At 39.9% G+C, this 14,225-nt stretch overlaps 1 protein-coding gene across 5 annotated transcripts in view; it reads right to left on the bottom strand.

The window, feature by feature from the left end:
* Positions 1–14,225, bottom strand: part of LOC136240930 (fanconi-associated nuclease 1-like) — a 31,263-nt gene that overhangs the window by 9,362 nt on the left and 7,676 nt on the right. For 2 of the 5 annotated variants that reach the window (XR_010694036.1, XM_066032016.1), the window contains exons 2-9: positions 8,615–8,755; positions 7,121–7,310; positions 6,896–7,021; positions 6,283–6,381; positions 5,797–6,232; positions 4,707–4,868; positions 3,970–4,221; positions 2,820–2,915 (exon numbers count right to left, since the gene is read on the bottom strand). Coding sequence is in view for 1 of the 5 variants with exons in the window: in XM_066032016.1 (XP_065888088.1) it covers positions 2,820–2,915; positions 3,970–4,221; positions 4,707–4,868; positions 5,797–6,232; positions 6,283–6,381; positions 6,896–7,021; positions 7,121–7,310; positions 8,615–8,755 (1,502 nt within the window). In the remaining 4 variants the exon portion in view is untranslated. Of the gene's footprint in view, positions 1–725; positions 757–2,819; positions 2,916–3,969; positions 4,222–4,706; positions 4,869–5,796; positions 6,233–6,282; positions 6,382–6,895; positions 7,022–7,120; positions 7,311–8,614; positions 8,756–14,225 lie in introns of those variants that run through there. The other 3 variants (XR_010694032.1, XR_010694033.1, XR_010694034.1) reach the window with 2 other exon arrangements.

Below are 14,225 nucleotides of genomic sequence, written 5' to 3'. Positions count from 1 at the left end.
TAAGTACATGCAAGTCACACTCACTTTCAAAATGAGCACGTAAACACCTACGTACTGGGAGCATATACGAGGCCTACTGCCATGTTTTTCAGTATGCAGAACAACTAGAAGGTTTATTAGGAAGCCAGTCTCGAAGTCTGAGGAGAGTAGCTATGGCCCAGTTTTAAACCCGGAAAAGAAACCACCTTTGAGCCAGGTGCAATACTTGATTACTGGCTGCTGTAAAAGTTTGCTCACGTATGGGTGCAGAAAGCAAAACAAACACATACATAGGTACATATAATGCACACACACATTTTGGGAAACCATTTTAACATAGACAAAAATGCACACCTTGGTGTAACTAACATGTGCTGGGTCATTTCTAACAAAGAGAAAATAACATTGTGATGGTTATATTGCAAATTATAATTGGCATAAAACTCCACACAAACATATTTGTAGCAGAAAACTAGCTGCACCATCGTATTCCGTGCCCCCAGAAACCCTAAAAATGATCTATTCATTTAATCAATCACCCGTACAGCAGCGAATTGATTGTGCCAAAATGCAACTCTCCAATGGAAGATTCATGGAGAAAATTTTATGTGAACTTTATGGAATTCCGGAATCACTACTAGACTACTTTGCATGCCAAATATCAGCCCGATTGATTGAAGTAGGTAGGAATACGAGGATAAAATAGCTGTCTGGATAAACAACCAATAACCAGACTAATCAATCACCTGGACAGTGGTTCATAACTCCGCAACCAAAGGCCTGATTTTCACCAAACTCCAGGGTAGTCTTGCGTAGCCAGATCAGCCAGACTAATCAATCACCTGGACAGTGGCTCATAACTCCGCAACCAAAGGCCTGATTTTCACCAAACTCCAGGGTAGTCTTGCGTAGCCAGGTCTGGTACACCTACATTAAGAATTCTGTGTAACATTCCACTGCTGTCAGAGTGAATGTTGATTGCTGCTGATTGGCGAAGCCCTAAACTTCAAAAGGGTCATGCCCTTTAGCTACAGTACACAACAATTAGGCTGCACTTTTTAACAGGTCCAAGAAGTTTAGGGCTTTGCCAATTAACAGCAATCAACATTCACCCTGACTGCAGTAGACTAACTCCAGGGCATGTAACATTAGTCTTTGGTTGTATGCTGACGAAAATTTGGAGTCTTAGCTATGCTTCAGTTGGCAGATACAGTATGCTAAAGTTGACATGTTTCGTTACTACTATTTCCGGACACCCCTTGTCTTGCTGGGGTGTTGACGAATTGACGAGATCTCCCACAGGAGATTATCAACACAAGTACGTACATTCTTCACTTACCGTTCTTTACGCTTGCACGGTGAAATTCGTGCATTGTTCCTGGTTCCCATTGTCACAGGTAGTATCGATATCCGTGCTATTGTCCTACCAGTTTCCCTGAACTATCACGTTTCTCCGTTCTTCCATTATGATTAGCTGAGGATTACGCGCATACAGCCTTTAAAGCGCATAATATAATTTATTAAGGCTGATCATAGATGGCTGAACCTCAGACCGTGCAATGTGGTAATCAAGAGTCTGCGACTTCTGAATCGTCGAGGAACAGGGACAAATACTGCCCCCATTGCCAACTTGTTGTTCCTAATACAACATTTTACCGCCACAAGCAACAGTTTTACGATGAGCAAAAACGTGAATGGAGCAAGGTTCGATTAAGGAGGTGGAAATCCAACAGCACTAAGCCATTACGTCCCGCCCAGCCGGAGTTACAGGATAGTACGTTTAATATGGACAGCGTCGAACCTGCTATGGGAGACATTATTAACACATAAAAGATCCTGAGGGAACAAAAATTTCCCTCCTCAAAGTTTTGGATGGTGGTAATCTGTAAAAAAGTTTCCCTTCAAAAAATCCTGTATATAGAAATCGATTGGCTGGTGCCTTATAGTTGGTTCACATTCACCTGAGCCCTCGTTTCTTGAAAATAACTCTTGTTACATGAGCTAGCTACCCAAAATTTAGTAGATTCAGGTGCTCAAACATGTTTACAACATGAAAACATACTTGTTCCAGTACAAAACCATTGGGAGTGAACACATGATCACCTCTTTGATATCACGATAATGGGGCTCAGGTGAACGCACCACATGACCATAATAGGAATAAAAAGTGCTGATGCTAATATGGACTAAAGTGGGTTTCATTTGCATGCCAGGAGATGATTTCAACACCTTTCATTGCAATGATCCCTAGTTACTGGCTAATAAAATTCCTTCTATTTGTTTGTTAATAATATTAGGGATCATCCATAATTTTCAGTCTTTATGCAAGCGTACAAAGAGTACTCTTTTTTCTAACCCCCTCCCTCCTTCACAAAGCATACTGTATAAATGTTGATACTATGTACAGTATATACACAATGATTTTATAAGCGTACGTGTGATTTAACCCCCTCCCCCCTAGCGTACTCTTTGTACTCTTGCGTAAAGGCTGAAAATAATGGATGACCCCTTAGTGAACTACTATAATATTATGCTGTGTTCAAAGGAAACAACAGCACCAGACAAGGATATATATAATGGAGAACAGCACATCAAACTTAATTGTATGTATAGCAAACTTACTGAAGCCATTGAAGTACTATGAAATTGAAATAGAGAAGGACAAATAAAGGTATGCATCTCCATAACACATACATCCGCAACACACCAAAAGGCAGAGGGCTCTAGTGATATAAATTTTGCTTCTAAAACATGACAAGATTTTACACAGAACTCCTAGCACCAATGTTTATATACACCTTCCTATACAATCAAGTGTACACGTTTTGTTCTGCACTGACCTGTGAGGAAGCAGTAGATATCCACTGCAGATGTAAGTCAACTGTTTCTTTTCTGTTGATGTAGAATTTCTTGGTAAAATAGTCCAGTGGCCCAGCCTGTAGTATTAAAAATGTATCACTGCAAACTAAACCAAACACACGAAACAATAAATTTGACAGACAAGCCATAGCCATTGTTTTCCAAGAGAATATTAATTCATGATAAGTTTTTAAAAATACATACTTGCTTCCTTGTAGCCCTCAAAAGTGTTTTCCAGCAAACTATAATATTAGTAGAGCTCAGAAAGTATGTAGGCCACAGGTGTGTAAGTATGTATACATATTGTAGGAGGGTGGATACAGGAGTGTCTATGATTACATGTTTGTGCATGTGCATGCATGTGTGTGTGTGTGCATGTGCACGCATGTGTGTGTGTGCATGTGCACGCATGTGTGTGTACATGTGTTGTGTATGTGTGTGTGTATGTGTGTGTGTATGTGCGTGTGTGTGTGTGTATGTGTGTGTGCGTGGTGTGTGTGCGTGGTGTGTGTGCGTGGTGTGTGTGCGTGGTGTGTGTGCGTGGTGTGTGTGCGTGGTGTGTGTGCGTTGTGTGGGTGGTGTGTGTGTGTGTGTGTGTGTGTGTGTGTGTATGTGTGTGTGTGTGTGTGTGTGTGTGTGTGTGTGCGTGTGTGGTGTGTGTGTGTGTATGTGTGTGTGTGTGTGTGTGTGTGTGTGTGTGTGTGTGTGTGTGTGTGTGTGTGTGTGTGTGTGTGTGTGTGTGTGTGTGGTGTGTGTGTGTGTGTGTGTGTGTGTGTGTGTGTGTGTGTGTGTGTGTGTGTGTGTGGTGTGTGTGTGTGTGTGTGTGTTGTGTGTGTGTGTTGTGTGTGTATGCATGCATGTTTGTGTGTGTGTATATATGTGTGTGTGTGCGCGCGTGTGTGTGTGTGTGTGTGCGCGCGCGTGTGTGTTTGTGTACGTGTATGTGTGTGTGTGTGTGTGGTGTGTGTATGCATGTGTGTGTGTGTATGTATGTGTGTGCGCATGCGTGTGTGCGTGCGTGTGTGTGTGTGTATGTGTGTAAGTCTCTATAATGTGCACATGCTTCCATGTAGGTAGTGTGTAAACAAATATAAAGCTCTATCAGGTATTATTTTGTGGTACAACACTTACTTGAAAAGCATTTCTGAACACATCAGGGACTTCCACACCAAATACCACATTCCAGAACAACACCCCAAAAAGGGTTGAAAAGGTGGCACCCTCAGCATGTACAGCATGGCTCCATCCTTCTGTCTGCTGGTAGTGTGAAATAGCAAGTGACTCCACTGACAGGAATATGCTAGTGGTGTCTCCTTCGGATAAAATGAAGTGAGATTTGAATCCAGGTTCACGACGAGAATGCATCTTTGCCTTCACCTCAACCTTTTAAGAGATTCAAAATATGACAAACATAAAAATCAACTACATAGGTCTGGACAATAATAGTTGCTAACCCACATACGTAGAAAGAAATCAGCAAAAGAAATAAAAGAAAAAAATGTATAGTAAAACTCCATACAAGTATGGTTGTTCAATAACTCTAACAGAACATACTATAATATTGTGTCAAATATGTAGTTATGCCATACATGATAATTATGTCACACTTTATGATAAAATACTCTAATAGAACAGCCAAATGGATAAGTCATGGTTATAATACTGTATATGGCAGGTCACTTATAAGAGGATTTTTTTCTGTAAATAATTACTAAATATTTGATGATAAAAACTCATGAATCACTGATACAGCCTATGTATAGTGGACAACTGGCTATTCACAAATAAAATTTCATGAATAAAATACCAATCGCAAATACGTAATGGAAATTACAATCTTGCAACCATAGGATGCTATGCCAACATACCACAGGTGCTGATATGTAGTCAATATCTGGTAGACGTTTGATTTTATTGTTAGTGCCGGTTTTGACATGTTTGCTAAGTCGTTTAGCTCTCTGTAGTAATGATAATCTCCTACTTGCCTTCACTGAAGGATCATCTAATGCTCTCACTATCACATCTACTGACTAAAAGTGACATATATATAATCATATACACACACAAAGTAGGAAGTAGTTACTGTTAGTATTGAAACTTTTGAGACAACCTGTATTGAAACGTTTGTATCTCTGAGGTGGCATGTGTAAAATTATTACCATATAGCCTATTAGGGGCAAACTTTTCGAGGTTGAGCAATGTTGCTAAAAATACATTTTTCGTGCATTTGCAAACACTACCAAAATGTATTAGACTTAGACTGTATGGAGGTCTAAATATTCCAAGGATATAAACTTTTTGCTAGTAACCCTGAAACCGCAAAATCAGTGAAGATTTTCCCCCTCGAAATATTTAGGCTATATGGTATAAAACGGTCACACAGGTAAATGAAGTAATGGTGTAAAAGCTTATCACTTTAGTTAATAGAGTATACAAATATATGGTCATAGAACAATCATTTGGATGGTGTAATTACAGATAACTGAAATTTCAGAATAGTCCCTAAATAAATGTTGTCAGTTACAAGTGCATATCTCCAACTGTAGTAACACACACACACACGCACACGCACACAAAGCAAAAGCAAAGCCTTTGGCTGCTACTGGCAGTCATGCCTACCCACATGGGACACCTGTATGCTACTCAGGTGCTAGGAGTCAATACAGACAAATTTTCCTGGGGCAGGACTAGTAACCCACAGGAGGCTGTACTGTGTCTCACAGGTGAAATTGTGGGCACTTGAAGTCCCACCTGGACCTTATGAGACATGGACAGTTGAGCATTTGCTTCCCCAGTTTACACCAGGTACCCATTGATGTTATAGCTGGGTGGGCTGCTTCCCCAGTTGGCACCAGGTCACAGACACACTACACTACACACACGCATGCATGCACGCGCGCGCGCCCACACACACACACAAACACTACACCCACGCATGCACGCACACACTACACATACCTCACTGTGTTTCTTCAGGTGCTGGTCAAGATTTAGAGCAAGTCTCTCCCACCATCTACCCCTGGAGCCAACACAGTACACAGACTGTGACAATAGCCTCTCCAACAGTTCATTAGCCTGACCATACAACCGACACTTCTCAAGGTACTCCACACAACTCGACAACATCTTTGCATATACCGACCCTTCTGTATACTGACTAAACAATGATTCTGGTACTTGCACAACAGGTACATTTGCACTGTCTATTCCATTAGATTCATCAGTCAAGTCTATACATGCTTCACTAGAAGTCCCTAGTAGTGGTTTAAATTTTAATCCTAAAATATTATGAAATTTCTTAAGTGTGTTGTCCATGGTTACATTAATTTCTTCTGTGTTTTTAGCCTCCAATGCTGCTGTAAGCGATTGCTCACAGCAGTAAGCTAAATAGTACCTAAACATACAACGAACATTAGAAAGAAAAGGAGGAAGGACAAACCATACCTGTCATAGTGTTCAGAGGACTCAAACAGTGGTCTGGATATCAGTATGGGATAACTGGGAAACACTACACTACCAATGTTAACTTGTAATAGTCGATAACTACAGTGGATAAAGAGAATACAGCTATCACCAAACACTCTAAATATACACTCTAAATATAAAACAGTGTTGGTAATCAAGTAGATACCTACCCATAGAATCCTAACTGTCACCCACATACTAAACCATAACTCCCTCCTATACACACGGCTCTTATACATGAAAATGTACAGTGGAACCTCTGTGTAATGGACAGGCACTCAGACAAGAATCTATAATACATAGAAGAAGGTTCTGTATATATGTAGAAACAGGAGCTTATGAGCCGCTGAATGCTACAGTACATGACTTACAATGTATAAACTTAACCAGTCTTCGGCGGCTCATAAGCTCCTGGTAGAAATGTATCCAGTTTGGTATGGGAATTGGATATTATTTTTCTGTCCCTTGGGAATTTCTTTTGGAGATAACAGTGTTTGAAGTCAGACCTGTTTGGAGAGGAGTTTGTTTTGTATACGTAATTTTTCTTTTCTCTACTAATCAACTATAGCAAATACTGTAATAAGGTACTCACATGATAGATTGGGGTTCATCCATATCAAATGCCATTGTAGGAAGGGAAAACAACAGAATAGTTTTGTGGAGAGCCTGTCTGATAGTGTCATCCACCCTAACACATGACCCCAACTGAGACTTAGCCCTGTAAGTAAAAAAAATATTTACAGTGTAAAATTTGATGATGAATGCTTCAACAAGAAACAACGCCCTGTTTGTCACCATAAGAAAATTAATTACTTACTTTGTAAAAACGACAGAGCCAGCTGACTTACTGCCAAATATGGGTTTATAGCTGTTAGAATGTTTTATCAGAGCCTCCACTGTCTTCCGTTTGGATGAGTTGTAGACCACCTTGAGGTTCTTACATAACATCTTGAGATTGTCAATGGTCAACAAATCCAGAATTATTGGTAACTCAGTCAGTTTACTCTCTAAAGTGGATACATGTTACAATGTTGTAATGGCTTTAAATTAGATGTCATGTGACTCTTTAAGGCATATGTATGAGAGGGAAATACTACTGATAGTGTCAAATCATCTTTTGTCTTCACTAAGATGCTAAGTACAGATGAATGCTTGCTCCATTTACATGGTAATAACTGCAGTAGTTATTGTCTGTACCTACCAAAGAGTTTAGTTGTCAAGGACATGTGATTAATAGGCATGTAATACAGGTTAGGCGCATACTTGTTTGTCTAACCATGGCTGATACACTGTAGTTGCTTAAGGATTGGATAGTACTCAGAAGGAGGACTAATAAAGGACGAAATAAAAGTTCATTTTGACTGTTGAAAATATATAAGGTGCATGTGTACATTAGATAGAAGTGTGGGTTACTTTCTAACCACCAGGTCAGTTCTGTCTATGTAGTGCTGTACATGTACAGGTATACTAGGACTGAATGATAGTGCGAACGATAGTAGGGCACAATCCACAATAGATATTCACAATAGTATAACAGTAGTGAAAATTTCACAAGTGCATACTTGTATCATGTTCCTTTGAAGGGAGATGCAAGGAAGGTAACATTTATGGATACACAGCCATTTGTTGATCCTGTTTACCCCAAAATTATGTTTACATGATAGAAGCTCTACTCTTATACTGTATGTAGACGATTTGTCAGATAGAATTTTTTCAATAGTTAATGCCGATAGCAATACGCAGCCTTACAGTATACAATGTACAGAGTTAACCAACTATAAGTATGTACATGTTGAGCTGAACCCTCAACATTTTATAACTGAAGTTACACAAATTCTTGAAATTTGGCTCATTTGTAGTACTGCTTGGCCTGCCAAAATTCTTGTGATTCCATTGGCAATGAATTATTCTAACAATGCAACAGGCCTTGTACGACCACTTGGAACAAGGAAAAGTATGATAGCGGTTTTGGTTTTCTCAATAATGAGGAAAAGTACATACAACACTAATGTTTAAAACTAACAAACAGAATTGTTTTCCTTATATCAGTGTAGGTGTGTTGCTTCCATAACAAAGCCTTAAGGTGGAGCAGTTCCTATTAACCATTTCCTGGTTTCCTTAAATAAGCAGGAAAAAGCCTCACTTATAATAGTCACCTCTAGCAGGTCACAAACACTGCTAAAGTGTAAAGACCACCTCCATAAGTAGCCCTTAAATATATTTCATGACTTCATTAACAAGGCCACCTTATTTTAAGACCATATCTTTAGGCCCTATTAATGAGGTTTTACTGATATAAAACACACGTTACCATCTTGCAGGAATCCAGATTGCACAAGGGACTGAAGAATAGGTTTCAGGTCACTAGCGATCCTAGGATATTTGATTCTGGATGATATAATCCATTGGTGTTTCCTTAGAAACAGTCGAATAAACAATCGTTGGGCTGATCCTGAAAAAAGAACAATAGTTATAATACACTTGTGCTAGTGAAAAAAGTCTGGTAGGATTACATTCAAGGATGTGACCAGTACTTCAAATATTAAAATCTCCATATTTTAGGTCTGTATTTATTATTATTTATTATTATTAGCACTTTACAGTATTATATTGCACACACACACATGCACAAACGCATGCATGCTACACACACACGCACACGCACACACACACACACACACACACACACACACACTGTATTGCTGCCTAGCAAACCGACACTGGGATGCCTGTGCATCACTCAGGTATTCAATTTTGTGCAGGAAGATTCTCCTGGGATAGAACTAGTAACCCACAGGTAGGAGTACTGTACAGGTCTCACAGAGAGATGTGGCAGAACTCGAAGCTCCACAATGACCCCAACACTGCTAAGCATAACAAGAACAGCGGGCATTTGCTTCCCCAGTTGACACCTGGTCACCAGGTCACCATTTACACCTGGGTAGACTGAAGCAAAGTGAGTAAAGTTTCTTGCTCAAGGAAACAACAGCAACTGGGCATCATGGAACATCAAACCTGAAATCCTTCAATTACCAGGCTGGTACTCTAACTGTGCTACTTGACTGCTACACACACACGCATGCACACACACATGCACAAACGTACGCACGCACGCACGCGCACACACACACACGCATACAGAGAGTTTTATATTTGTTACAAAAGAAAGTTGCATCATAAGGATTGATAATGGCAAATCTGGACATGTATGTTACCTGTGAAACATGGTACAGCCTCCTATGGGTTACTAGTCCTGCCCCATGAGTATTTGCCTGTGCTGACTCCTAGCATCTAAGAGGTTTCCCAGGGCTGGTTCACTGGGTAGGTATGACTGCACCACCACCAGCAAAAAGTTTTGCTTTGTGTTTGTATATATGTGTGTGTGTGTGTGTGTGTGTGTGTGTGTGTGTGTGTGTGTGTGTGTATGTGTGTGTGTGTGTGTGTGTGTGTGTGTGTGTGTGTGTGTGTGTGTGTGTGTGTGTGTGTGTGTGTGTGTGTGTGTGTGTGTGTGTGTGTGCATTTAGCAATGTACAGTAGAACAACAAAAGCCACACTAGATATCATCCCATACATGTACAAATTCTTTTACATCACTTTGAACAGTATTGTGTATCACCAAGAGTCCATAATAAGAAAAAAAAAAAAAAAAAAAAGCGAAGGAAGGTGGTAGTACAATTTAGGCTCTCCAACAGCTTTCTTCCCTCAGCGTTAAACCTGGTACCGTGGTGCGAATATTTGCTATTCGAAAACGGTACCCGAGAAGGCGAGCCATTATCGTTTCTATTGAGCAGTTTTGTGTACCTTCGTTCCAGGTGACTGGAGGTCACGGACTGGAGGTCATGCCCAAGTCGCAGAAGCAAAAGGCCAAGGACAAGCTATACACCAGAACTACTCAGGACAACAGCTCTTCTGCCAGCAACATCGACGTGGAAGAGCCTTCTGTGTGTCCCATCTGTGAGGAAATAGTCAAAGAGCCTTCTGACGATGGCAAGGATCCAGGCGATGAAGCGTTATTTTGTGAAGGTAAATGTGAAGCATGGTACCATCGGAAATGTGTGGGACTGTCAAGGTGTGCTTACAACAGTGCAAGTGAGTCTGATAACCCATTTTATTGTCTTTTTTGCCTGCAACTCTTTTATAATAATGTAATTGCGGACTTGAAAGATCAAATCAGCACACTTAATCTAAAACTTAACCAGTCCCCATCAGCAGCAGTTGACCAACCACCAGTCAACCCAACTCCCAGCAGCAATCCATCTCCTGCTGTTAAAGCTGCTACCCCTAGCTCAGATACAAATTCAGCTCCACCTTCACTTGTAGTTGCTACTAAGCACGACTCAGCTAGGAAATTCAATGTTGTTCTGTTTGGTGTCGATGAGTGTTCCAAAGGCACCAAAAAGATGGAGAGAGAAAAGTTAGATTTAAACCATGCTACTGAAGTTCTTACAGACCTTGACAACACTGTTCAGCCTCACTCAATCAGAGATACTATAAGGCTTGGAAAATACAATCCCTCCTCAGGGCGTCCTAGACCCCTACTGGTGACTCTGAACAGGTCATCTGATGTCAATTCCATCTTATCCAAGCGATCTCAGTTAAAGTCACCTTTTGTCATCAAACCTGACCTCTCACGTGATGCAAGGGTCACGGAGTCTCATTTGTTAAAAGTTCGTTGGTCATTAATACAAGACAATACCCCAAAGTCTGATATAAAAATTCGAGGCAATAAAATTTATGTCAAAGGTAAATTACATGGCCAAGCAGACAGCACAGGATTCAGACCTAATGAGCCATCAAGTACAGATAGCACCTCACCACCCCACAACAACATGGAGACTTCAACTGCTGCCTCCACCTCTTCAGCATGACTCGGCCCTACTGGGCCCAAAGTCTGCGTGCAAAATTGCAGGAGCTTGGCAAAAAACTTACCCCTTTTCCAGAGTTTTGTATATGCATCTGATTTTCAAATTATTGGCCTGTCTGAAACTTGGTTGCACGAAGCCATTGCAGATCTTGAAATCTTACCTCAGGGTTACACAATGTTTAGAAAGGACAGAGGCTCACGTGGTGGGGGCGTTATGCTGGCAATCAGCGACAATCTACCTAGTAAACAAATTCCAAGTCTCAGAAACCTTGAAGTGGTAAACGTTTCTGTCTCTTTTAATGATTCTGATGTCATTTTTTGCATGGTATATGCACCTCCAAATGCCACTGCTGACTATCACAAGGACCTATCCGACTACCTAGCCACCACTACCACCCTGTCCAACCCTGTATTTATTCTTGGCGATTTCAATCTACCGGACATAAACTGGGCAACTCTCACTGGCAGAACACCGATCTCCAACAACTTCTGTGATAGTATATTTGAATCTAACTTCACGCAACTTGTGGAATCCCCAATCCATACATGTGGTAACATACTAGACCTTGTGTTAACAAATAGTCCTGAACACGTTTTACATTTATCTGTTCATTCTCCAGAATACCAATGTATTACATCTGACCATTATTTAATCACATTTTCAATTAATTTTAAGTTCTCAACACATTCTAAGGAGTTCTTCAATTTTTCTAAAGGTGACTACAATGGATTAACAGAGTACCTATCGAACTGCGACCTCTCTATAATCTACAATTCTTCTGATGTTGAAGAAATTTGGTACATTTTAAGAAGTAACATACTGGCTGGCATTGAACTGTTCATCCCAAAGGTCAAACTGCACTGTAGACAATTCCCTAACTGGTTCACTCCCCAACTACGTCATTCCCACAAGTGTCTTCGTACACTTCAGCGTAAATACAACAGGAATCCTACACCAAACAATTTCCAACGACTAACCAAAGCTCAAGTCTCTTTTCAAGCTTCTAGTATTGCAGCAAAGTCTGCATTTGAGCAGACCTTAATATATAACTTCACTACAAATAAGGACACAAAAATTTTCCGATACATTAAAGAGTTCTCGAAATCTCACAACCTACCGCCTGAGCTACACAATGACTCCATCACAGCGAACACAGACCTCGGTAAGGCTGAGTTATTCAACCAGTACTTCCATTCAATATTCTCTCAGAGTAACTTTAATCTACCTGACACTTTGAATCTACCAGTCCCTGGTAAATGCTTGGACTCGATCCACTTCACAGTACAAGAAGTCCTAGAGGCCTTAAATAACCTGGATCCCAACAAGGCCAGTGGTATAGACAACATTCCTCCAACTGTTTTAAAACATTGTGCCTTTGCTCTTGCCATACCTATTCACCACCTTTTCATGACTAGCATTACCAGTGGAACCATACCATCTGAATGGAAGTTGCACAAAATTACAGCTGTACCAAAGTCTGGTGACAAAACCTCAGTTAAAAACTATCGTCCCATTTCACTTCTTTGCATTACATCCAAAGTTTTAGAAAGACTAATTTATGATAAGATAATTAACTCAGTTTCTAATTGTATCACACAATATCAATTTGGGTTCCAAAAGAATTCTTCAACCTTGCACCAACTACTTATCTATTTTAACCAGCTAATAACATCAAAAGATGAAATAGATACTATATACATTGATTTTCGAAAAGCTTTCAATAGTGTGCCGCATAATGAACTCCTAGTTAAACTTTGGAACATGGGAATCACTGGCACCCTATGGAATTGGTTTAGTTTCTATCTACACAACAGAACCCAGTGTGTTTCTGTGGGCAACCACCTATCCGGCACCTTACTTGTTATCTCCGGCATGCCACAGGGGAGTATTCTGGGTCCTTTGCTCTTTTTAATATTTATCAATGACCTCCCATCAATTGTCACATCAGATCTATTTGAGTTTGCTGACGATACAAAATTATTCAGACAAATCACATCAACATTAGACATTGAGCATCTCCAAGAAGACATCAATTCATTATTCAACTGGTCCATCAACAACTTTCTCTCATTTAATCTTTCAAAGTCTGTGTTTATGAGCTACCATCGCAAATTCAACTCTACATATCATGTCAACGGTCATTCAATTGATGAATCCTCCAGCTGTAAAGACCTTGGGATTATTTTTACTAATTCGCTAACATGGCAAGCACACTATGAAATGATTTCTTCTAATGCCTATAAATCTCTTGGCTTATTGCGTAGGGTCTTCAAGGACTCCAATTGTCCCCAGGCCAGAAAATCTTTGTATATCACTCTAGTTAGATCAAAACTACTGTATTGTTCCCCACTGTGGAGGCCATACCTGTTAAAAGACATCGAATCACTTGAGAAAGTCCAACGAAGAGCCACTAAATTCATATTATCAAACTATCAATCAGACTATAAAACAAGGCTAATACAAACTGGTATGTTGCCACTAATGTACATTTACGAAATTGCCGACATATTATTCTTCATCAAATCCATCAAAAATCCATCAGACAAATTTGACATCTTGAACTATACCAACTTTACTACAGGTTCAACAAGATCTGCTGGCACAAAGTTATACCCCAAGACAGCTCATATCAACCCTATCATGAACTCATATTTTTATCGTTTACCAAGATTATGGAACTCTTTACCAATAATTGACCTATCTCAATCACTAGATGTAATCAAACCAAAGTTGAAAGCATTTTTATGGAATGATATTTTAGCTAACTTTGATAATACCCCCTGTACTTTTCATTACCTGTGTCCTTGTACCCGCTGCTCCAAGACTCCTGCACCAACCAATTATAATTATTTGTAATTATTATATATGTATGCATGTATAGTTTTTGTAGTTAAGTAATTAGTGCTCTAGGCTACCAGTGCAGGACACTGGTAGTCCTTCAGAATTGTATGTCTCTGTAATCACTATAGCCTCTACTGTATGTAATTACAATTCTGTAAAGCAATTATTAAAAAAAATATATTAAAAAATAAGAGAGAGTGTGTCTAACTTCAATAT

Source organism: Dysidea avara, chromosome 12 (assembly GCF_963678975.1).
Source record: "Dysidea avara chromosome 12, odDysAvar1.4, whole genome shotgun sequence".
NCBI classification, from domain to species: Eukaryota; Metazoa; Porifera; class Demospongiae; order Dictyoceratida; family Dysideidae; genus Dysidea; species Dysidea avara.
Note: the sequence above shows the minus strand (reverse complement) of the source record. Positions and strands in the feature narration are given on the sequence as shown.